Source organism: Typopeltis vanoorti, chromosome 22 (genome assembly GCF_054136105.1).
Source record: "Typopeltis vanoorti isolate ZY-2024b chromosome 22, IOZ_Tvanoo_1.0, whole genome shotgun sequence".
NCBI lineage: Eukaryota > Metazoa > Arthropoda > Arachnida > Uropygi > Thelyphonidae > Typopeltis > Typopeltis vanoorti.
Window position 1 is genome coordinate 82,962,440 of NC_143570.1, and position 26,695 is coordinate 82,989,134.

Genomic DNA, 26,695 nt, shown 5'->3' on the forward strand with positions numbered 1-26,695 from the left:
GATTTACAACCCTATAGTGCTATGACCAGATTAGAATCCTTTTTTTATTATAACCGAGAAAGACTATAATCTCTCCGACTACGCTACGGAGACTGGTTCTTAAGTTACCTCACTGACAATAATACGCTGTCATTGACTGGAAATAATATATTCCTATGTCGACAAGATCAGCAAGAGAATAACTGAAATGCTCAACAATATAATGGAATTATAGACTCAACAATAGGAAATGACCACTTCAGTTGTTATTAACGTTGCTAATAACGTAGATGATGTATGACGTCACTATAACAAGAATGTATTATCATTTCTGATCATCTTCATTGTTGTTTGTAGCTCATTTAGTTCCTTACTAAATGAGCGGATAAAATTTGCATTTGTTTCTTTTCAGGTAGCCACAACGTGGAAATTATTATTTTTTGGAAAGATGTAAAGAAAAACGTTCTGAAAGATCTGAGTATACGTTTGCACCACAGTGAAATCTTATTTTTAAGCTGAAGATTGCCAGAGACTATGAGAGAGTCCAGTCATCTGCATGGCACAGTTTTAGTGTACTGCATGTTACAGGTAAACCAAATTATATCGCTTTAATAGGAAATAAAATTAAGCTAAAATATATTATTTTTGTGATGCCTACTAACCTTCTAATGTATCAATTAAATTTGGAGTAATGTTGAATGTATTTAAAATTTTAAGGTGATATTAGATACAGTATGTGGCAATTAGCAAAAGTACAGAAAAAACTCAAAACATTTGCCAAAATTGCTGTGTTGACTAGTGAGCTTTTAAGAATACATTCTTCACAGTTGGCTTTTTATTGCACTACTCAAAAGACATACTCGGACCAGGAGGCCAGGTATTACTGTCAACAATGTGTGTGTGCGCGTGCGCGCTCTCTCTCTATTTTGAATATCGTGTTTGAGGTTTCTGCCTAAATTTGACCTCGGATAAGGTGAAAACTTGGAATAATCAAAACTTGCGTAATGAGAGGTTTACTTTAGTCTAATTTGTTTTCCCCATTCCCATAAATCAGCGAATTATCCTATAATTCAATATTCTTAACCCAAAAGGCGCTGCTTATTTATATGCGGAAGTAATGGAGATAAATGCACGTTCTGAAAACGTCTTAACAGATAATTCTCCAAATATTATAGTGACGTCAAGATCACCCTATGCAGCAAATATTATCTCCGCAGGATAGCCCTTAATATAGAAAACGATCCCTCAATTTAGTCTTAATTGTACCTCTACTCATCCACTGTGTCTTTGAACAGAATAAACACCGATGCCTGCATATAAGAGAGAGTAAACAATCCAAGATTAAACTGATTGCAAAAAAAGGAGTCGTTCCACTCGAAGCAGAAAGGATGTAAATAAATGCATGTATGAGATGCTATTTTTAGCGTCTTAAGAATGTCTTGACTTACCCTGAAATATTGATTGGTTAATATATTTACTGAAGCAGTTGGTGTTATTGTGAAGCCTTATACGAAGTATTTTCACAGTTATGAATTTCGGGAAGATTTAAATAATGTCTATATGCGGAAGATGATAAAGTGTGTGTGTGTGTGTAACATGCGCAGAAAATTATAAACCATAAACATCACAACATATGTGTTGCATTACAATATTTCGGAAAAGTCTTCCATCCCAGGATAAGACTGCCACGTTATTCTGAATGATAAGCGTTCAAGATGTTAGAGACTTAATTTAAAAGATTCATCCTAATTGATACTGCTATTGGTCATGTTTTGAGTTAAATTATTTCTTCTTGCATATCCCAGGAAGATCGAACTACTCTCTCTGAGTAGTTTCTTTTACTACTCAGCGATATTAATAATGTCGAGTCATTTTTAATATCTTCATTTTAATGTGGCTGCGACATCGATTAACCCACTATTTTCCTTCAAACTTAACGTTGCCTCTTAGCTCGATGCTTTCTTTTGTAGGTATTTTTCCTATACATCACTTACCTGGGAAAGAAGGGAGAAAGATGTTTTAAAACGTATTTCCATATGAGGGGGGACTATTATAGAAGGAGCTTAACTGAAGAGGTTTTAGAGCAATACAGTGCGTTATGTTAAATTTAATGAATAAAATCCGTGTTACAATTCGCGTTACAGTGCCCCTTCAGGCCTCGACAAAGCTGGTACCAGTGCATGTCTGAAAGTATCTGGGCTCATTTTCCTTGTGAAGTACTTCATATCAGAAACCGAATAAAAACTAGACTTTGACAGACAGTAAATTACAGCGAAAATAATGGAATTGTACCCTCGTTACGAAAAACATTCCTGTATTTAACATTATTCGATTCCACGTACATGAAAGACTAAATGTAGGTTCTCGTTATACTCGGTACATCAGACTTGATATGCGTGCATAGACAAGGACATGATTGCACACATCTCGCGTGAGATGCAAGTTATAAGCTATGATGTACAGTTCCCTTTCACGGGTGTTTGCATTAGTTTGACTGTTGTAGTGTCAACAAGAGAGTGATGATGACGATTATTAATATTACAATGTAACTCTGTGTACTTACTCAGAACACGGTTTGCTAAATAACGAATGTATACAGAATGCTTTCACTCATATTAAAGGGGGCTTAGGAATAATATAATTGGATAAAAAAATGCTCGTGTCTAAACTTGGTCCACAGATTTCCCTGAAAACGATAAGGTGGTTTTTCATTACAAAGCTCGTTTTTAAAGATCTTTTCTTCATAATTAGCCAAAAGAAATGATTAAAATTAGATCTCCTGACTTCAATTGTCCTGTGTTCCATAATTAGAGATCACTTCCGGTATTTCGCAATCATGAATACTTATTCAGATCCAAAGCATTTCTACTCTGAGAGTTCCAAAGAGTTGGCACTGTAGTTAGCTTCTGCTCATTTTACATTAGATATAACAAATTCTGAATGCATTCCAAGCTTTTACCGTTTCACTACTATGAAAGAAGTGAAAAACTGAGGAGAAATGAAAAACGTATTAACATTGAATTTCAAGATTAATTTTACAACCAAAGCCTATGAGGCCATTCTTTTATGTCTACATGCCTATTTGAACCTCTAATAATTACTACCATACTTATTATTATTATTATTATTATTATTATTACGTGACCTCCAGGGAGTCCAAAGACTCATCGAGGGAGGACACCTACTCCACAGCTCTCTGTCTCCACCACTCAATCCACCAACTACACTAACGCCATCTACCGCCCGCCACCACCACTAGTATTTCCATAGACAATCGCAAACATCTATGCCTATGGCGGGATTCGAACCCGCAACCTTTTGGCTGAAGAGCGGATACGCAAACCGCTCGGCCAATCAGGTCGGCATTTTATTTGATTAGAGGCCCTAAAGGGGCTTGAGATTCATGTTTGGTATCTAGTGCAAGATTTCTGGATTATTTAAATCTTGTCGCATCATGTTATAGGTTTGCAACTGTCAATGCGTTATTTTACCATAATTTTTGTCCACATTTATTATTGTCATCAAAAGTCAATAAGGACCCACCGAGAGAAGCCACACATCATCCAAACTAGCCGTCACACCTTCTCTTAAACTCATTCACACAGTAGCTGCACTCATTACTCTAACGCGCCAACCATTACACTCACTCAGTACTCTAAGAAAAGCCTCCGTAGTTCAGTCAGCATAGAGGAAGCCCTTTGGTCGCAAAGACCTGGGTTCGATTCCCGTCCGTGACGTGAGGAACCTTTATCTGGTCTCTTTCGACTAAAGGCGACTTAGCCGGTCTCATGCTGAGGTATCGGGTTTTTTCACCCGGAAACTCGGGTTTTTCGTCCTTCAGAACAGGCAAACCAGCCCGTGAGCACATAAGAATCTACAATCATAAAAATATTTAATTCCCTCATTAGGAGGGCTCAACCAGCCCTGAAGGACGGTGGAAGAACCCCATATGAATAAATAATAAAAAGTACTTTTGAGAGAGAAATCTAGCTCTCACCCTTTTTTAACAGCACATAAACTTCACTTTTATGGATGCTCCCTTCTCCTCTCCCCGCCTTTTTTATAACGAGAAGCTATTGTGGGGAGAGAGAGGGAGGGAGGGAGGGAGAGAGAGAGAGAGAGAGAGAGAGGTTAATTGTGGGAATTCTAGATCAATACAGTACGTTATGGTAAATTTAATCAATATACTCCGTGTCTCAATTCACTTTACAGTGCCCCTTTTCACCAGCCAATATCCTATAAACAAAATCAGCTAACGCCTTTTTATTCTATAGGGCGTAGGCGAGGCCGTTTAGCCCTATTTAACTGTTTGGAGATTGAGTGGGCAGTTCAATCTCCACTGGTACCCAATCAGAGATAGCTGGCCCAAGATTATCACTAATTAAGCGGCACGCAGTGAAGAGAGACGGCTCAACAAGTGCCACCATCTCGTGGTCCCTAACTCGTATTTAATGTCTGAAATGATGTGGGTTCTACGGTCGATTTTCTTGAGTTTATTTACAGGACAAAAACCCGAGTTACCGGGAGAAAAAACTAGCTTGTCCGTGCCAGAGATCGACTAACTCGGGAACCGGTCGAAAAAAGGCTTAGAAAAATTTCTTCTAGTCGCCGACTAGATTCGAAACCAAGAAGTCTTCCTTCGTGCGGTCAAGCGCCGTGGTGTGCAAACGCCACATCCACTGAGCTACACAGGATTTCAATATCCTATAAGAAAAGTTTATAGACCTCCATCATATCATCCCTCTTTTTCCTATTTTCCAGGATCTGAAGCCCACATACTCTCATTCTGTCCTCATAATTTACATCCCATAATTCCAATATCTTTAACTTTTCTTTACATCCTCTGCATACCTTCTTTATCCTTCAGAATCCAAGAGATCAAATCTGCTCACACTAGTCCAGGTGAGATGGTATCAAGCCCTAGACGAGGAAGCAGAATGACTCCCTTACACGTCAACATTGGTTCAATTTCAGCAACTTAATTACCTCTGAGTTCCATTCTAAGATAATTCTAAGATCCCGACGATGGTCCTGCTACAAGTAACTTATGATGCTAAGCCATCATCAGTTATCCCAAGAATAATCCGAACAATATAATCTGCTGTTGGAAATCTCATCGCGCCAAAGTACGTAGCTTTACACTTACTGACATTGAAATCATAGCCATTTGCCCACTGTTCCAAGTTATTCAAATTATTCTGTAACGCTGTGTGTCCGTAGCATCTCTGATTATCCTGTACATGTTTGCTTCAGCAAACAATTGACCATCTCCTGCCAGGTCCTTCCCAATTATAATTTTGAGCAACAGTGGTCCAAGAACTGATCTGTAGGATACACCACTGATCACCTTAAATGGCATATTTACCCCCCACACACACCCTCCCCATATACCACTTTGATACCTATCCCTCAGCCACCCACTTAACAAAGACAATAGTTTATATTTCAGTCTCATTATCCTCCAGTTTATGCAACAGCGCTTTTCATTTTAAGTGTGAAATGAATTTTTAGGTGGGAGATGAATTTTATCGGCCGGGGTGAGACCACTATCCCGCTTATTGGAGACCTGAAGTGGCTTGAAAAAGTTCGATGTTTGGTTTCTAGAGCAAGGTTTCCGAAATATGTAAAGATTTGTACATGGTACAAATGTTTTCTAGGTTTACTGATAACCTTTCGTGAGTGGAACCAGTATGCTGATATATCCATTTGCTGTATCCAACACTGCCATAACATAATTAAAAACATAAGCAAATTCTCAGACTTCATCTCCCTTTGATAAATCTACGTTGTGTTTTGCGAAGTAGAGCTTGTTTATCAAACAGTTTATGCATGCAAGTTCTTACCAACTTCCCTAAAACCTTCAGCCACTCCAGACATAGATAGGCAATAATAACAGATCCATTTTTGTTCCACCCTTGTACAACGGACTGTGCATTCCTGTTGGATCTCTCATGGGCTGAGAATGAAATACAAACATATTAAGGGCCTAATCAGCTCAACTCAACATTCCTTTCGCACACATGCCTGATAATACCCCATCTGTCGTTGCCGCCTAATTCTTATCTAGTTTATGCAACATTTGTACAAAATTTTAACACAGAAATTGGATGTGTCATTTAATGTCATTTACTAACATTAAATGACAATTTAATGCATGAAAATTTCACCATCAAGTAGGCTAATTATTTTGAGGAGGATGACATTCATTGTAAGGCCCTCAACTGGAGTTCATATTGCGATCCTTAGTAGAGTTATTGGTCTAAAACAACTCAATTAATACTCATGTTTTGATAAAACCTCAGTCTATAACAGAGGAAACATTTCAGACCTAATAAATAATCGTACCTGCAGGATACTTGAAGTCATGTCTAAATAAAAACGGATTTATCGCTACAATTTTTATCATTTAATCAACGAACTGCTCCTTCCTCCCTCAAATCTTGAAATACTCCATTCTGCGAGAGATAATTTGAAAATATAATAATAAAGCAGTATGCGTTTAATTAGTGGGTCTACAGACTCCTGAAGAAATCAAAATTATTTTAAACCAAAAGGTGTGGAATAGCAACATTCTCATTGTGTTGTATGTGCATGACTTGAGCGGTGCGCATCTTCGGAACCAATTTAATTTAGCTGCACCTTCAACAACAGCTGGTCGGTTGCTTCGAATTCAGCACGCGAAAAAAAAACTTGTGTTCTACCCCACTTTTCTCTTCTGAAGCAAACATCGTCAGAGAGACTACGGATTTTCGCACATATTGCGTGCTAGTAACTGCTTTTGCTCGTTCAACTTCGAACTAATTTTTCTATAGACTCTCCCAGTAATAAAATAAAGAATTCTGTAATATCTGTGCGATTTCAAAATTTCCGGCGAGAATGGTTTAAAAAAAATAGTACTTGAAAAAGGGTAACATTCCCCCACAGCACACACCTCAAAAAAAAAAAAAAAAAAAAAAAGGAATATGAATATCGTTCAGAGAGAGGGGGAGCAAAAAAGGGGAACCATCTCTTTCCAGTAATTAGATTTTAACAAATTTTGAAGAGATAATACCAAAGATCTCAAATCTTCTTACTTGTGATCAAAGTGAATTTTTCCAAGTAAATAGTCTCGTTAGAGAGGCTTCCGCTTGCCGAACTATTCGGACTTCTCAGTTTAACTTGTGACATTTCATTACCTGGCGAATTATTTCAGCAGCAAATTTTTATGCTAATGTTCCTGTTTGCTTCGAAAAAGTCCAATACTAAGTTTCTCCTCAAGGAGATTAATGACACTAAATATAAAAAACTCAACAAACATACAAAGCTTATCAGTTGCAATGCATGCTGATATGCAGAGGTGTTTTCCTAGGCACACATAATTTATTCGGTTATCACCCTAGTGTTTTGTTGACAAAGTTTTAACTTAAGAGCAGAATGACTAAATATGCTTCAGAGGATTCACCGGTTAATTCTTAAAATATGCAGGACAAACAACTCCTGCATAAGAAGAACAAACATTCTAAGATGTCTGCTGAGTTTTCTGTGTCCGACATTTTCTTTCAGATATTTTTCGCATGGTGTTCGGCGAAAATATCAGGAAGCTCCACAGATCATAAGCATCGCAATTTGTTATCATCTCAGGTGAAAATATTCTGGGTGTGTAAGCAAAGAGCACAGGAGTTTCAGTCACATGATGAAGAAGGTAAGTTTTTAATGCAGAACCAAATATGGTATACAATATTATTCTATTTTAAGCTATGCATCTATGAAATTATTAACATTTTATCTCATCACTTTGTATTAGAGTGGGCACAAATATAACTTTACGCTTATAAACAGATGCAGCAAACGTTTCCAGGATCCAGTTTCAGAATACTAAAACTCGTCGAAGTTTTAGTATTCTGATCTGTTTTTGACGCATTTATAAGTCCAATTTTAATGGCAAATGAACCCAATATAATTAATCATCGTGTTCATAATAATTCTTAGGGACTCTTTCAATAAATGAAAACTCTCCAACTTCTGGCAAAAAAATAATGACTGTAGATCTAGTCTTGGAACTGGATGGAATGATACCGACTGTGAGGTGCATAGGGATAAGTACAGAATCATTTTCACTGTTTATTTTTAATGAATAAATATACAAAGCAATATATATATTGGGTTGTTGCAAATGAAATGGCCGTTGAATGACTGTCAGGTTTCTACTGGTTGCTGAAGAAAGCAAGTGCTGAGGTATACGAATTTTTTTTTATGTCATGTGACAGCGTCACACGTGGGTGATGCAATTGTAGTATTTGTTTCGTTCAACGAGCATTGAATACTACCGACATCAAGTCAATCATGGACCCCAGTCAATTAAGGTTGCAATATCTTTTACGAGTTCAAATTGGAAAATTCTGCAGCGGCTGCAGTAAAAAACATCAATAAAGCATTCGGTGGAGGAACAACTAATGACAGATCCACTCGCCGTGGTTTGCAAAATTTCGCTCAGGAGATTTGAGGATAAAAAACGAACACCGTGGCCATCGTCCTTCCTCCATTGATTCGAATGAATTGAAGGATTTAATCGAATCAGATCCACGACAAATTGTACGAGAGATCGCCCAGACACTAAATGTACACTTCTCAACTGTTTCACAGCACTTGGCAATAATAGGAAAAGTAAGAAAGCTCGACAAGTGGGTGCCTCACGAACTCACTGATGAAAACAAAGCACGACGTTTGGAGGTGTGCTCTTCTCTCTTAAGAAGTAAAGAAGAAAGGTTCCTGCAACGAATTGTGACTGTGGATGAGAAGTGGGTATTCTACGACAATCGTACACGTTCGTCGCAGTGGTTGCGAGTGAAAGACGCTCCAGGAAGGACTCCAAAGGCACCTCTGCATCCAACGAAGATGTTGTTTACTGTATGGTGGTCTTCTGCTGGTGTTATTCACTACTCATTCCTTCCACGAGGTGAAACAATAAATGCAGCTCGATATTGTACAGATATGCAGCAAATGCATGACAAATTGTGCCTTAAGCAACCAGCACTTGTGAACAGACATGGAGTCCTATTGTTTCAGGATAACGCCCGACCACACATGGCAGTGTCAACCATACAGCAAATCAACAATTTGGGATACGAAATTGCGCCTCATCCTCCATACTCTCCTGACATTTCCCCAACAGATTACCATTTTTTTCCCGGCACTTGGGCCATGTTTTGTCCACGATATGCTTTGCCAACGCCGCATTAATTTATCGGGCAGTGGAGGACTTCATCACTTCCAGAGACACTGATTTTTACAAATGTGGTATAAATGACCTTGCCACACGTTGGCAACAATACATTGATGCTGCTGGAGATTACTTTGATTAATCAATCGTGCCACAACCCAATATATATACAGTCGGGTTTCTTTTTATGCGGTAGATACGTTCCACAGTAAAACTTTTCTAAAACCGAAGCAATGAATTAAAATAAACCTAAAATCGCATAAAAAGTTTATAAAAATTCAAGAAAATAAGAATACCTAAGTTTGTTTTAAAGCTTAATTCATTTAATTATATCGAAAAGTAACAATTTTTTTTAACATTTTGTCATCAGAATTATCGTCGCTATTAGACAACATTCGGCAACGTTTGCGAACTGGTGCGAAATCACTTTCATCACCAGAAGAGACAGTCAGCGCATCAGATCTGTATGGTAAAGGCAAAGGTTCTTCACAAACAGAATTGGCTTCACCCTCGTTCTGTGCTGATTTTTTTTCTTCTGACAATGTAATCAGTGATTAAACTTTGCGATGATGATTTCACTAATTTTTTATACAGCTCGCGATATCCAGACATACAGTTCTTCAGCTCACGTTGGAATTTGAAGGCTCGTTCAGAATTTGTGTCATCAACAAGAAAATAATTTTCCAATTTATTGCACAGTTCAAGACCTTCTCGAATTATATTTGCAGTGAAGGGGGACAGGTTTTTCTTCCGCTTCACTCTCGTTTTCTGGATCTTCGACGATATCTAAAGTTAATCGATATCCAATAATATCATCATCACTTAAGGCATTAACCACAAGCAATTCGTCTACATCATTCTGGCTAAATGTATCAAAACCTTCTCCACCAATTTCCTGTGCCAAAGTAATGATTTCAGCTGATAATGCAGATGTTTGAATGGTTGCACTGTTTGCAACATATCCAAGCTGCTTTCCAGCAGGCATTTAAAGTTTGTGGTCTTATTTCAGCGACAGCACATGCAACATGATTTAAGCCAGGGGTTCCCAACCTTTTTGTTTCCTAGGGCACATTCTAAAATACCCGTAGGGCGACGGGCGCCATCTATGTTTTCAAGCATTTTTTGAATTCTTTTGTTAAATGAATACATACAAAGTTTACATTATAATCAAATGTTTTATTACTTAAAAGTTTACATTATATTGATCTTTGGCATTGCATTTCATTGGCCAGTGCTTCATAATTAGGAGAATATGATGATGATATTCCAGTTCTTAAACTGGAATGAACAACTTCGAATGCGCGTCTACTTTACATTGCATGCGTTTAATACTCGTCATGTGTCATTAACGCATGCATCATATAGCATGCCATGAATTGTTGCGTGATTATTTCAAACTATATCGCACACGGTTGAACAGCGGCGGGCACACACAAATTGGTCGACGGGCGCCATGGTGCCCGCGGGCATAGGGTTGGGAATCCCTGATTTAAGCAGTCCAAAATAGCATTTTTTTCCCAAACGTCAGTTACTGTTAATGATTCATTTTCTAGTTTATCCGATATAAATTGAAAACTGTGCTTAACGTAATATTTTTTAAAAGTAGCAATTATGCCTTGATCTAATGGCTGAATAATGCTTGTTGTATTGGGTGGAAAGAACACTACCTGCAGATTTGGATGTTCTAAATGCGGATGACTTGGTGCATTGTCAACAATTAATAAAACTTTAAAATCGAGAGCTTTTTGCTTCATATATGTTTCCACTTCTGGTATAAAGCAATTATTGAACCATTCAGGAAATACAGCAGTTGTTACCCAGGCCTTTGTATTAGCCATCCAATGTACCGGTAGCTGTTTTAGATCTTTGCCTTTAAGACCACGTGGTCTTAGAGATCGATTTACTAGGAGGGGTTTCAACATTCGATTTTCTGATGCATTGCTACAAAGTAACAACGTTACTCGATCTTTGCTTGCTTTAAACCAACTTGCTTTATTCTCAGACTTTGCGATGTAAGTTCGACTAGGTATTTCCTTACAAAACAATTCTGTTTCGTCAGCATTAAACACTTGATCGGGACAATATCCACCATCTTCAATCATTTTGGCTAACTACTCTTGAAATTTTTTGGCTGCTTCATCTGCTGCTGCAACCTCGCCTATAATCTTCACGTTATGAAATACATTCGTTTTTAAAAACCATCCTTTGCTAGCCGAAAATTCTTTATCACCCTGGGAAGCGAAAGTAGACGGCTCCAATTGCTTCATCTGTTCATAAAACCGAAGAGCTTTTTTGTTTAATTAAAAAACCACTAGGAATTCTTCTTTGAGTTAATTTTCAATTCCAAATTACGAGCGCTCGTTCCGTTTTTTCTAATAAAGCATCTCTTGAGTACGATGATAATTTGGCACTTAGTTTTGTGCCAGAAATGACAGATTTTCTTATTGCGACTTAATTTTTTTAATTGCTCTTATAGTAGATTCGCCTAAATTAAAATGTTTACCAATCGCAGTAGATCTCTCTCTCTCTCTCTCTCTCCTTTTGCTAAGCGATCTAAAATTGCAATTTTCATTTCCAAAGAAATTGCTTTTCTTTGGTGCTTTTTTTTCTCCATTGGGCCAAATTAAATCTTTAAAATAAAAATTAGTTCAAACTTTAGGGCTTTCGATAATGAAAAGACAAACACTTACTCACTTGCAAAATTAAACTTCATGGACACTCTCTGCTTACACGTTACTCGCGTTACGCCAGAATGTGCTGCAACACGCTGTTCATTATGTACAACGGTACATAAGTTTTGAAGTTATGCACCGCATTACTTCAAATCCACATAAAAAAGATACACATAAAACGAGATCCGAGTATATATATATATTAGTAATTATAGATTACTGACTGGACGGATTTTGGTGAAATTTGGGATTTGGAATTTTTACTTAATTTTGTCAAGATATTTTACTTTTGGTTTAAATCGACATTTTTTCATTCTAAATGAGTAAACGATAATGAAATCACTCTAAAAAAATACCGCTATATTTTTCTCCATTCAACTGATGAGCATATTTATCCATTGTTTCGTATGAGCGGCAGGTGAACAGGTTGGTTTGAAGATTGTTGTACAGTTTAATGGATCGAGGCTTCTCAACACTGGAGCGTTAGGCGATTCGCTTCCCTATTTATCATATCCGCCCTTTTTTTTTTATTTTGGAATAATCCAACTCCGCATTTTTTATCGTCATGTTTTATTTCTTCTGTTCTTACCAAATAGATCAGGTTTTTTCTAGTTTGTATTCCTCGAAAGTATCTGCCAAAACCTTCGCAGTTCAGTACAATCAGTATGAGTAAAGTGACTTTGTGCCCACTCGCTTCATGTCCAGCATTATAATAATCGGTAGACAAGATTAAATCTCGTCCTTCTTGTAGTGGTAGCGGCGTCCACCAAATATTTGATTATCTCACGCTTTATTTCTTCGTGTATTTTCGGTACTCAAGCAACAATCTCCTGTCCAGTTATATTTGATGGGTTCACGTGCTGGAATGCAACACGAGCGGGTCACGTAACATTATCTCCGTGTCCATCTTACATCCCAGGATCAAGTGAAACACGTGAGTACGAACAAATAGTTCTTATTTCCTTACTTAGAATAAAGCATGCAATTAGGTCTTCTACTTGATTCCACTGCAACCTTCGTCCTTAGTTGAATTGTCTTCATATTATAAGTTAGAGTATCACTGCCAATTTCGACCGGTTTGACTTTACATTCATTTTTATAGCAATAATGATTTAAATTTTTTCCCACCCTTTATTAAGCTCATGCCATACTAAATATTCCGTATAAATGGTAATTATTTCAGTTGGTGGTAATCGCTGTTTTTTTAAGTTTAATGTAAAATATAATTTGAATTTATCTAATTTTAAACTGAAAAGACAATTAACAGTTTAGATAACTTATATAACTGTAATGACTAAACATTTGGCCATTCTTGAATGCATTCATTGTGAATGATATGCTGAATCCAGGGCCGACTCAGACGTCAGTTTTTCGGGCCTCAGAAAAAGGCCCCGCGCAAAGGCGCCCGCACTTTCAAATTTCTAAGAAAATTTGATAATAGAATTTTTGATGTTTCAGAGAGGTATTGATATGGGAAATATTTTAGTACATAACTATGTATTTAATGTTTGTAAATCATGTTTAATAAAATTATATTATTTTTCAGTAAAAATTTTTTTTTTTGGCAAATATTTTGGGACTAGCACTAATAACTTTTTCCCGAGGCCCAGCAAAACCTCCAGCCGGCTCTGGCTGAATCATTGCCACAATAACCATTAATAAGTTCACTGTCGAACTCCAACACAGACTCTGTTAAGCCTCTGAAAAGTTAAAGCAATTATCTGAAAAGGTTATATTAGGATTACGTGTAAGTAGCAGCTAGTTTAATCACTATAATGCACTTCCATACCTTTACTAAGAAAGTGGTAATTTCTCCGAGGGAAATTTTGTAATTTAATTTATAGCAAGATAAATTCTAAAGGCATCAAGCGTCTTTGGTTTTTGTTAGCCATAACCACAGTGTCACTATTAAACATAAGAATTATTGACTAGATTCTTATGCCCTATGGTGTACTTCATTTGAATTATAATTACTCGTTAATGTATAAGTATAGCAGCAGAATGAGTCGTAAAACATACTGACGTAATGAAATCCTTGTTAAAATGATTATCATCTCGTATCGTAGTAGTGAGATGCCATTATTTTAACAAGGATTCAATTACGTATGTTTTACGACTCATTCTGCTACTATGTTTTCAAATTGGCGATTGACTGCATTCTAGATTAAGCAATCCTATTGATATACGAATTCCTCTGATTATGTATTAGGCGGAACCAATCAAATCCGCCTAATTTTGTCAATATAAACAATAGTTAACTTCACACCGCTGATAATATGAAATACAACCGTTCTCCATATGTGAAGTCCGATTATAACAAGAAGCATCGTTTTACGAGTGATTTTTCGATCCATTGTTAATAATATTAAATAGCTTTAAATATTAACTTTAAGAAATTCGGAAGTAGACTTAAAGATTACAGTTACTCTAATGACAAATAACTTTTAAACATTTGATTAAAATTTCTGCAGAAAAATTATTTGTTTCTCAAACTCGATTTTTATTTACACGCCAAGATTTTGCTGCTAAAGAGTGTCTTCCAGATGGCACGTGGGCAACGGATCCGAAAACGAAAAAAGACATCACCAATTATACCATGTGCAACTTCGGTCAGAAAATAGTAAGTACAGTTCAGTAGTATTTATATAACGTTGTGTGATGGTGAAAATTGCTTACAGAAACAATAATGAATTCCTTAATAATGAACTGCTACAATCGTAATTGACAAGGCAAGAAATTATTTTAAATTAAAATAAAAGCATTATGAAATTATTTCAATTATGTTAAAAAGAAAACTTGCCAATTCGGTGTTTATAAGATGCTTGTATTATTCAATTGTAAATCCTTCACTGCAATGGTATCACTTGTTGGGGTGGAGATTACTACAACAATCTGTTTCCTTTGATTCGAACACAAAATAGAATAATCAGGGCTATAGCCATTACTGATCAACATTTTGCCATTACAAAAACTTTATCTATATAATTGTATATTATAGTAATCCCTCGATTAGTGCGTTTTAGATTAATGAGTCATTTTTTTTCAATACCCAAATTCGATTAGTGCGCCTATATACATCTTAAAAATAAATGTTACAGATTTTAAAAATTCTCTATCTATACATTTTTATGGCTAACTATTTTAAAAAATCGCTCACCCGAATGAAATAATTTAGTTACCAATTTAAAACATTTTACAAAGTTATTTGTAATGACATACTACACTACTTCCATGTATACTATGTTCCAAATTTTTACCGCCAAAATTTGTCGTCTGCCCACAGATTCGAGACCTTTGACACTTCTTCTGCGCATGTCACAAAAAGGAGAGTCCATTCCGATAATAGGGTATTCAATTCGTCTTCTGGGATGAGTTTTTTATTATTACACGTCGGAAAATTAACTTTTCTTTTATGATCATAGTAGTTTTTAAAGTGGTAACTATTTTGCTTGTATAACAGTTGGGAAATTTTATCTATAAAGCACGTGATTTCGCGTGTTGGCGACCGATTCGTACGGCCTTCATTTCTTTCTCCCCCTTCAGCATGAATCGACTACTCTGGGCACCAAGACAAGCGAAGTTGTACAAAAGTGTGGGCGTAGTATAATTACATAGCGCTTTGATGGTCGTATCTCGTGCCTCCTTTGCAATGTTATATGAGTGTGTTTTCCTTACTTTTTTTTTATTTTAAAGTATTTTCCCAAGCTTTAATCATGAGTAAAAGAATTAGTGAGCAAAAAAAGTGGATGTGTGAAAAAGATTCGATGATGAAGAAAGAAGTAGTAAAATTTGCAGAAGAGGTAATACGGCCATACCGTCGGTTGTATGAAAAAAAGAACCAAAACCCGCCAAACTGCGTTAGCTCAATTCTTTGTTAAGAAGTAGAATAATAAAATTTATATTCTGAATATGTTTTATTGTCTTTCAGCTTCATGGTTTTCCTTTAACTAGGCCCTTTAACATACCTTAATTCTTTTATAAAAAAAAAAAAAAAACAAGGTTCAAAAAAAGAAATCTGAGGAACAAATTATACTGTTTCCCATAGGTTATTATGTAATATATATATATTCGATTAGTGCGTTTTCGATTAACGCGCCTGTTTTAAAGAACGCATTAGGCGGACTAATCGAGGGATTGCTGTATATGTAAGAAATGACTGTAAATTTTTCTGTACATAACGTAGACTATGGTTTGCATTGCAGCCGAAACTTACTGGTAGTTCCCAACACAAACGAAGAAAATTTTCACAAACCATTTGAGCAACAAGCAACTGCAATAAATGACCTAATGAATCAAAGCGTGTAACATCGGGTTACACTTTTAGAAAAAGACTGAGAGACTATCTCATGGGATTGAATAATGTTGACTTTTATTTTAAACGTATCTTTTAGAAAATTACTTCAATTGTTATATATTATGTCTCAATATATTCTATATGTATACGTGTGCCCTCATTAATGCAGTCATTTAAATTTTATTAACTGTATCTCCTACATTTTATTTTTGTAGTAACCAGTTTGGCTACGGCCCTTGGTTACACGCAGTGTACACTTATTAATCCATTTCAATTTTCTGTTCTTTATTCCTATGTCTTTTCGTTTACCATCAATCTCTATATTACCACTCCTTCTTCAGTGTTTTAATAAATTACTTACTAATAATAAACAATAATATTTAATGCCGCAGAAACTTTGCTGTAGAAAAATTACAGCTGTTTTTAAAATATGGGAGAGCTTCGCATGAAAAGTAAATTGCACATAAAATATAAATAAGCTAGTAGCAACTTAGAATGAGACAGGCTCTTGGCTCGGATTTAAATCTGATAGCGTTGAAAGAAGGGGAGTGTTCATTCTTTTCATAAATATATTGTACAAAATATGTAATATTAATCTATAAATTTATTTTAAATTTATGACATGTTCAACCACTTTGCATGTTTAATGACGTACAAATCATTATCAGGGAGCAGAATAAAATTTCTTCCTCAGTGTTTTTTTTTAGAAAGCATCTGAGATTATCAAAGATGCTGTATATCGTTCACTGTTGTAATCCATTTTTCAATTTTTAAAGCGCTACCATCTTAGAGCATCTGAACAAAAGCTCAGGGATACTTATCTTTCGGCAAATGTCATTTTTGCGTTAGGTTTTATTATCTACTTTTAATGCTTTTCTTTAGATACCAGTAATTTTTGCAAACGCTGTAGTTGTTGCAACAAATCCTGCTCAACACCCCCAGGAAGCTGTTGAAATGTGATGGACAATTGTCGAGTAGTTGAAAATTCAACAGGAATATCATTTTTAATTGGTGCTCTGAACAATACTCTTAATGGAGTTATGAAGATTCTTAATATCGGAACTTAACTATTTTAGCTGAATTTACAAAAGGGTTGTCAATGTGTACGAACTTTGTTCTGTATTATAGACAGATTCTTTTATTAATCACATTGAGTATTTCCTAAGCAACCAGATAAAAGTCAATTTGTCTTTGACTCAGATTGATTGAGAAGTATACCTAAAAGCGTTTACATATTGCGAATATAGCTGCGTTTTGATGCAGAGTCTGACTTCGGTTTGACTCATATGAAAGTGTCAAACCGAAGAGAATTTTCCGATATTCCTTTTTTTTTTTCTTTTTCGCAATATGAAACTCCCCAATAAATTTCGTTTTGCCCATCTGTATACTGCCGTAATGAAGCTTTCCTTCTACCTAACATCTATGATTGTATACAAATGGACAAAACGAACAGTTTCGCATTTTGCGAAAGAGTAATAGAATTTAATGCCGTAGATCTTTGTCTGAGACTTGAAATTAATAGATCGAGATCTATTCTGCAAGCTGACGAGGGCTGTTTCTGTCCAAATGGAATACAACATGCCCACGCCATCTGCAGAGTTACAACATTTAAAATTGCAAATATTATTTTTAACTTTCTCCAATGCTAAATTAGATTACATCAGAGGGTATTTCACTTTCTTCTAGAAATTCGAGTTTCTATTCTCACAAGACGTGAAAAACAATCTGAAAACACACATGTTCAATATTTAATCGCTGAGACATCGGGGAAAATCATAATGGCGATCGTTTAATAATAAACGATAAGCATTCTACTGCCAGTCAGTCGCACCCTACCTAGACTACAAACTTCATTTCCGTTTTAATTATCGTGGAGTTTTGCAAAACGTTACGCTGTTAGCCTCTTTAGAAGGAAGCAAGGACATTTGCATCGTAGCAGGAGAGTTGTGTTTGTGCATCAGTTTTACCATAATGCACCATTCGAACTGCTGGTAAGCACAATATCCAGCTATTTCAATAGTTTCGTATATTAGGTATTTTAATATTAAGTTGAATAATGTAGAAGAAATTGCGAAACTTTCAAATAAATAGAGTTTCGATTTAAGATATATGTAATTTCATGCTGCCTGACTTTGCCTATTCATTATATAGATGGCTCTATCTGAAATGATTGGTTCGTTATCTCAAATATCTTTCCAGCTAAGTGCTCAGAAGTATGCGCAGAAGTATACTCAGAAATAAGAGAATGCGCATAAATAAAGTCTCAGTTCAAGTAAAGGTAAACGTTTTAACCTTTGGAATTTTATGTATTATATTAGTGAGACTGCCATGGAGGAAGCGGAGAAGGAACGAGGACTACGGATGTTCCTGTAAGTTATGCAAGGGAATAACAAGTTTTTGTCTGGAGAGTAGCAGGCTCCCAGAATGTACTGCACGGAGTGGGGGAGGGGGCTGAGATGCAGTCAGTAAATGAGTGTAAGTAGTTATTCAATAATTTTTATGCCGCCGAGAACTTGTCTGTCGAAATGAATTTCCTCTCCATGGCAAACTTTGGTTTGACTCTAGCTATTCTCTTAGTGTTGGCCGAGTGGTTAGCTTATCCACTCTCCGGCCAAGAGGCTGCGGGTTCGAATCTCGCCATGGGCATGGATGTTTGGGACTGTCTTTCATGTTCATTCATGCAAGTGAATAAACACTCCCCCAAGATGGACTGAGTCACCATGGAGATAGTAGACCCAACCCTCCCGCAATGGGAGAGGCCTTCACCCTGTAAGTGAATAGAAGAGTCTGAATATCATCATCCTCTTAGTATTAAGACACTATTGTAAAAGATCTCAAATTTGATATTTGAGTTCTAGGCAAAATTTTCCAACAATCTCTGTTTCGTTTTTCATTGAACCATTTTTTTAAATATTTTGAATACACTGGTGTAATATGTGCAAAACTGCTATAGCCCTAAAAGTTGAAAAAAAGAAAAATATGTGATTATATCATCGCATAGCGGCTTCGATCCATAAAATTTATTACAAAACAATCAAAACAATGTACAGGTGCAGTTCTTTCCACAGTTTTTTTATATCTATTTGTTTTTCTGTCGGCAACTAGACCAAAGATCGTCTAGTACAGTGCTTCCCAAACTTATGGATGCCAAGGCCCCCTCTTTGGAAAAATTAAAATATTTCACGGCCCCCAATGAAAAAAAACATCGTAATATAGACATATATTATTATAATATTTATTGTATTTATATTCAAGATTTTGCGTTTGTAATCTCTTCTATATTTCTTATCAATACCTTTTGAAATAAAACTTATATGAATAAGCATATATTTACTAATATTCATTAATCGCCGAAATACGCAGGAAGCAAAATTTATTAACCAACACCAATGTGTGATTTTTTTCCATTAAAATATAAAAAAGAACAAAAAAGAAATAATAAAAATTAAATACGTTTCTTTTAAGATTAAATAAATTCTACTTAGTCTTAAAACATTTTAAATTTGTTTTCATTATTTCACCCCCCCCTCAACAAAACTTACGGCCTCCAAGGGGGCCGCGGCCCACAGTTTGGGAAGCGCTGGTCTAGTAAGCAATACTGCATGTTATATGGTTGCATGTTAGATGTAATAATCTACGTACGTGATTTCTAATCTAATACGTGATTTCGGTCTTTCAATTTTCAGCCCACTAATGATAAATTAATATCGAAGATTATGAAAATAGCTGAATCCTTACCAGAATCTCCCTATCGTGATGCCGACATCGAAGCAGCCTTCAGCGAATGCATTGAAACTGTTTTATCTCAGGCTGAGCAGAAAGAAGGTAAAATTCGATTGATACGAACTTTTTATATTTGCTTATAAATGTAAATTTCTATGATATTCCCAAATTTGTTTTTACATATAATACTTAATAGTAAAACACAGTTTAAGGTATTACGTGCACGAAATTTCATAATATAACTGGTGCATATCAGAAAAACAATGCTACGTAAGAAGGGTGTGTGTGTGTGTGTGTGTGTGTGTGTGTGTGTGTGTGTGTGTGTGTGTGTGAGATGAAAAAATAATGGGAAACTAATTTGGAATCAATATTCGTCAATATGGATTTCAAATAGCTGTAATCCCTATTGAAAAAAATATTTATCAAGTTATTCCAATTTTTGTTTCGAGTGAACTGTAATCAGAAAAAAAAGGATAAAAATGTATCTTAGTGTTATATTTCAATAAATTGGTGGCATTTAAAATTAAGGATTTACAATACGCCCAGAAGATATCCAAGTACTACACTTTTGATTTGCAACGGCAAATTTTTATTTCAACAAGATTTGGCAAAACCGTTGGAATCAATATTGATGATTCGGAACTTGTTGACCGCACAAAATTCAATAAAATTTGATATTTAAATATTATTATTTTGTGATATTTATTACAATAGTATTGTTCTGTTTATTTTGGCAGGTCCTTCCGTATGCCCTAGAACATTCGATGGGTGGGGATGTTGGAATGACACTCCCGCTAGCCAGATTGCGTTTACCCCATGTCCGCATTTCGTACCTGGTTTTGTTATAAGTAGTAAGTGGCATTCACTTTATCATTTCCAAATTTAGAAATGGAAACTTCTTGGTTATACGTTATTGTAATTGATTTTATTAATCATCACACAATCCACTTTATATACAATTTTCCTTCAGTAATAACATGAAAGCAGCATCATATACTAAATCACTCTCAATTCTTTGTAAAGAATCTAATAACTTGGGTCCCCAGCCAAATTATTAAAGATATCCCAGTGCTGAATGCACAATGTGCCGCATACTGACCATGCCTGTCCAAACGGACAAGAAACTACGACTAAGGTGTGCAAAAAAAATCAGTTTGATACCCAAAGTTTGGAGAAGGTTCATGGAGTGATAAATCTCAGTTTCTGTTACTTCAAGCGAACGAAAGGGCATTGGTGGCAACTACTATATGAAGCCAAGGATCCACTGTGCATGAATGACAGTCTGTTGTATTCATGACTGCTTGATACCAAGTAGTGGCATCAAGTGGGATTTACATAAGCACCGTTTTGTTGATCAAGCAGTTACTTGATAGGGAACGGCCATCAAATAGAAGTCTACTTCTTACGATTACAAAAATGCAAAACACTATCGGTGTTTGTTCATCTATGAGTAAGCGGGTGAAACAATAAATTTCTCCATTCATTTGGTCAAGTAGATGAAAATATGTTTTAAAAATTACAAGCAATGCAGAGGAGGCTTAAATTAGTTTCACTGAGCACGAACGCCTCTCTCTACAAGTCTTTCGTAGTTATAGACGGTGCATTATTTTAAACAAACCATTACCTTAACACTCCATATTCAAGATGTCTTTTAAGCCAGAAAGAAGTTTATCTGTTTCCAAAATGTGAAATCTGTTGCCTCCCAGTTGACTTTTACTTCCAAAATCGGGAGAAACATGGAATGACTTAAATGTTTACCTTCTGTAATGTATTTTTCAACTCCTCCAAACAAAGGAGTAATATTACGAACTCCAAATGTGCTTCGTTTCCTTTAAAAAATATCGAGCAAACTAGTAATACTGTATTCCCATAGATGCAATACCCTTCGACACGTCTGCTCATGTCAAAAGGAGAATCCATTCCGATATTAGGGTAATCAATGCGTTTCGTGGGATGAGTGTTTATTATTCTACATCGGAAAATTAGCTTTTCTTTTATGAAAATTCAAGTTCTTAAAGTGGTAACTATTTGGCTTGTACAACAATTAGAAAATTTAAGTATAAAGCACATGACTTCGCGTGTTGGTGGCCAATTCATTCATCCTTTATTTCTTTCTCCCCTTCATCATGAATGGATTATTCTTGACACAAAGCCAAGATCGGTTCTACGAAGTGTGGGTATACAATACATGCTAATTATCTTTGTGTGTATATACTGTATACTGATATGTGAAGAGCACATACATATATTATTTGTATTTATGTGTGTGTGTTATCAGCAAGAATTCCGACACGTATTGGACCTTACCGTTGTCTCGTAACAATATTGTGCCATGAATGCGTATTCTGCAATTTTACTCATTAAGTGCAAGCTAGGTTAAAGTCAAATTCTAAAGACTTCAAAGACTACTTCTCAGCAAATTGAATGCCACTGAATAGCAATTACCGATCTAATTAATTATCTTAAATCAATAACTACAAAATTTAAGCTTTTGTCATATTTTTCAGCCTTTTTGTACAGCATAAAATGGTGTTCAGGTATACTAAGTGAATACATTTGTTTACAAAAATCCTATAAATAATCACGATCTTTAAAGAGACATGAGCAAAATGAACCATCGTTGCCATAATCTTCATTTCTTGGAGGTGCATTGAAATTTACTGGAATCCACAGTGAATTTGGCACATCATCATTGCGATTAACTATGAAATATATAGCGTAAGTGTACTAAAGAATACTCAAAACGAATACGAATCATTTCGATTAAGAAATACGAGCTCTTCAAAACCTGATCGTATTATTATGTGAGAGCATAGCGCTTTAGGAGAACAAATTTACTCCTAAACGTTTTCTGGGGGGGGGGGGGGATATTGCTTGAACAATCTGATTCATGCAGTTGCTGTGCTCGACTCAAAGAAAGCATTGTAGTCCTTTAGTTTTTTTTTTTCTGATAACAAAGAAACTCATCACAGAACTTTACATAAAAATTCCACTCTGCAGATAAGTTTCCAATGAAAATAGTTATAACGAAGATCATTTTATTTATATTAATGAATGCAAAGCTTTTTTTCGAAAAATCCAAACGATGGCCTCCAGTGTTAGATTTATTGTGTGAAAATTGTAATCGCATTCTTTAGTCAGCTCATTACTGTTTTTCAGCAGGTACTCTCCGAATGTAACTCCATCGGTTTTGCATTCCCATATCTCCATTATGACTTCTATATTAAAGCTTGAATCAAAAGCAACTAATGTTTCTCTAAGTCTATTATTGATTCCTTTTTAAATAAAAAGGATCGATGGAATGTTACGCATTTTGTAAAATGTTTATCATGCCAACTACGTGTGTATACTACAACACGATAAGGACGGGACAGATGTTCAATAATTTGATGGGGGGGGGGGGGTATCTCCAGAATTATTACAATTTTATAGGACAAACCTGCAAACTAGCAGATGGGTCAGTATGAAATGAAATAATCAAACATTTAAAGTAAGGTCCATGTAGATAAATTTCTGAAATTCGACAAATACTACGCAAATTTATCGTTTAAAATATCACAACAATTAGTATGTTGGCCTTCGGTTTTGATTACAACGTGATGAAGTTAGCCATACTTGCAATACTTTTATTTCAAGGATGATAAAGCGGCCAATTCTGTGAGATACACAACACGATTAATCCAATTAGCGGTTCCGGGGGGGGGGGGTCTCTACTGCATCTTTGTGAAACAGCGGACTACATTCTTCAATGTTCTTAACGGAAAACTTTCTGCTGCATTATCTACCAATAGGCGATCCTCCGGTAACAAAAATTCAGTACAAATAAATCTTCCAAACTAACAGTAAATCCTTGCGTCCTACATCATCATTCATCTTAATGCATTATCCTGGTAAATCTCCAGCTCACAACCACTTCATGCAGTTCTTCTCTGATTGCATATCTACTGAAATATAGGTAAAAAAATCCTACATGTGTTTGCAATATGTTTGCATGAATTTTTCAGTTTATACCAACGTTGCAGAAAATTAATTTGAATAAAATATATATTAACCCCCTTCGGCTTTAATGATGAGTTAGCTATCTTTGGTGAAGCACTAACACTTTTTGACGAGACTTTATCACTGCGGTGACTAAAAATGTGGACATGTGGTGCTACACGATTTTCATCGTTTAGGGTGAGATGATTTATCAAGAAAAATGTGTTAGATCCAAAGTAAATTTCTGGATTATCTAACCCACGGTATTAATACTAATCGTACTATAGGTTGTAACGTGAGTGAGATCATAAAGGCAACTGGAACTACCTTTTGAAACAGCGATCATTACACTAGTGGAATTGAACACATACACTAGGAGAGAAGCTATCACGAAACTGTCCTAAACGTTAATATTCAACATTACGTTTTCTGCAATATGACCACCAGTCCTAATACGAATTACCCACCTCATTATGTGGATTAAGCGCTTAAGTAAGTAATAGCGTTCTCGGTGTATTTTGTAAATACAGCCATCATGCCTGTGAAGCAAATGATTACTCCATAGTCCTACATTCGCTCTCCCAAAGTCGAAAAAAATATTAGTAGCATTTTCAATTATGATAGGCTGTCATTGGTTCTGTGGTGTCTTATAATTCCACTTCTGGTACGAAATTCAAGGCTGTACAACCACTCAGTTGCACATGAAAAGCATCAGACAATCCTACCCGGCCATGTGGAGATATCGTTTTTCAGACATCAAAGAATCGTGCACCATCTTCATAATTTTTAGTCTATTTTTTGATCAACTAGATATTTTCTGAACAATTTTGGTTCTCTCATTTCCCAACAGTAGAAGTTGCTGCTTTGGAAGGTTCAGAATATTTGCTAGCACGCTACAATTACATAATATACAGCATTCGATAAACTTCGTCGAAATTTCTGTTTACATTATCTCTTACGCATCACTTCAGTTCCTTATTGCAATTATATGGCTGCTAGTCATAGTTTCTCTAGTTCTCTTATAGCAGCGCTTTCTCCCTATTTCTGTGCACTGTGTGCTTATTAGAACAACTTGATTTTCGCAGCAGTTACAGACGTTTGAGTAAATTAAATGCAATTTTTAATTATATTAGCATTAGCAAATGTATTAATTTCACACAGCCAAATGAATTTAATTGTATAACATTCATAAGTTTACGAAATATATTTTGATAATTAGATCATGCCCTTTTCTCTTTAGCTAAGAAAATTAATTGTTTTGTATATAACAACAAAGCTTATTTTTCTTTGTATAAAATCAAATCTAAGAATGATAAATTTTTGTGTTACTTTGAGTTTTGTAGTTTCTTTTTTACTTAGGGTTCGGCCATAAACTGTGCAATGAAGACGGCACCTGGTTTCGACATCCTGATACAAACATATCGTGGTCCAATTATACCACGTGTATCGACCATGAGGATTTATCCGTATGTATTACATTTCTAATAGTTATGTTTGCCTTTATTTTCACACAAATAATTCATTCAACTTTTATGTTTACAAAACGGGGAAATTCAACCTTAAAGCATTGAGAATACCTTCCACATTTTTCTTTATTTTTTCAAACATGGAGCTTATGTATTACAATATGCATGAATAGAAAATTTATGCATATTGTAATTTTTTTTTTTAAAACTGAACATAGATTCGATATCTACTAAGTGAAATTCATAATTATGTTCTGAATGAAACATTATAGCCGAATAAAGAGTAAATCAATAAAATTGAAGTTTAATTTATTTATATAATTCAATTACATTTATTGTAATTGAATTATTTACTTCCTAACCAATTTTGTAGTGCGTATGACAATCATCGATCTTTCTCAACTCAGTTTCGACTATGTCCTTCGGTTGAAAGCACCTGGGTTTGAATTCAGTCTAGAACCCGAAAAACGTTTATCGGGGATTTTCAACTGGTGACAAGTTACCTGTCGCATTCGGTGGTAGAGAAGGTTTTCCCCTCAGAAACTCGGGATTTTCATCCTGCATACAGGCAAACCAATCAGGAGAACATGCGCAGTTTACACACAAAATATATGCATTGGGCTAACCACTTTATTCTACAATCACGGTTACCAAATCCAAGGATACTTTGGACTGTTATGGGTACTTAAGGACTTGCTATGAACAGAAAAGTATGGCAGTCATCTGTTGAAGACTTTGTCAAATTATAGTCCCTATGGCGTATTTTGATATACTGATAATGAAGATTTACTGAGCTTTGCAAAAATATTTCATCTTTTTTAAATTTAGGAAGTTAGAAAAAGAATTTCTGGCCATGTCATGCGCACGAGTTACTCAGCCATATCCAGCTGGTATCGACAATGTCCTTGGATATTAAACAGCTATGTTCGACTCCTCCCATCTAGAAAACGAGGAAACTCTATAAGGGCAAGTTCTTTTCATCTGAAGGGAATTTAGTTTGTATCACATAGAATCTCGGAAGAAAAAACATATTTTCTATTATTTAATGTTTCAGCCGCTAAGCATACAAACATTCAACACAGAAGAAACATAATACACTCACCTTGTAGCCTTTAGTTGCTTGGGTGGTAATTCCAAACAACTTAAGTTGCAAAATAACTTGCCATATGTTAGAATTCAGTTTAGCGAAATGGATAGAATGTTTCAGTTTTTCGACTACTTTAATGTAGAGTTCATAACAGTCTCATGCGATGGTAGCAAGACAAACCAGCCAAAGAATTGATATATATGATCCTTGGACCTCATGGTCCAAGTCTGACTGTGCTTTACAACCAAGTAAAGCATTCCTGGTGGCTCGCTACTTCTACTAACCCTGGAGCTCCTC

The 26,695-nt window shown here is 35.7% G+C and overlaps 1 protein-coding gene across 1 annotated transcript in view; it reads left to right on the forward strand.

Annotated features, from left to right (window-relative positions):
* The first annotated feature begins 434 nt into the window (after positions 1-434).
* The window catches only part of LOC150094521 (calcitonin gene-related peptide type 1 receptor-like), a 54,386-nt gene continuing 28,125 nt past the window's right edge, over positions 435-26,695 (forward strand). The window contains exons 1-6 of the mRNA XM_090412086.1: positions 435-567; positions 7,522-7,660; positions 14,367-14,470; positions 19,831-19,969; positions 20,605-20,718; positions 25,205-25,311. Coding sequence (XP_090268212.1) covers positions 514-567; positions 7,522-7,660; positions 14,367-14,470; positions 19,831-19,969; positions 20,605-20,718; positions 25,205-25,311 — 657 coding nt within the window. The 5' untranslated portion in view covers positions 435-513. The remainder of the gene's footprint in view (positions 568-7,521; positions 7,661-14,366; positions 14,471-19,830; positions 19,970-20,604; positions 20,719-25,204; positions 25,312-26,695) is intronic.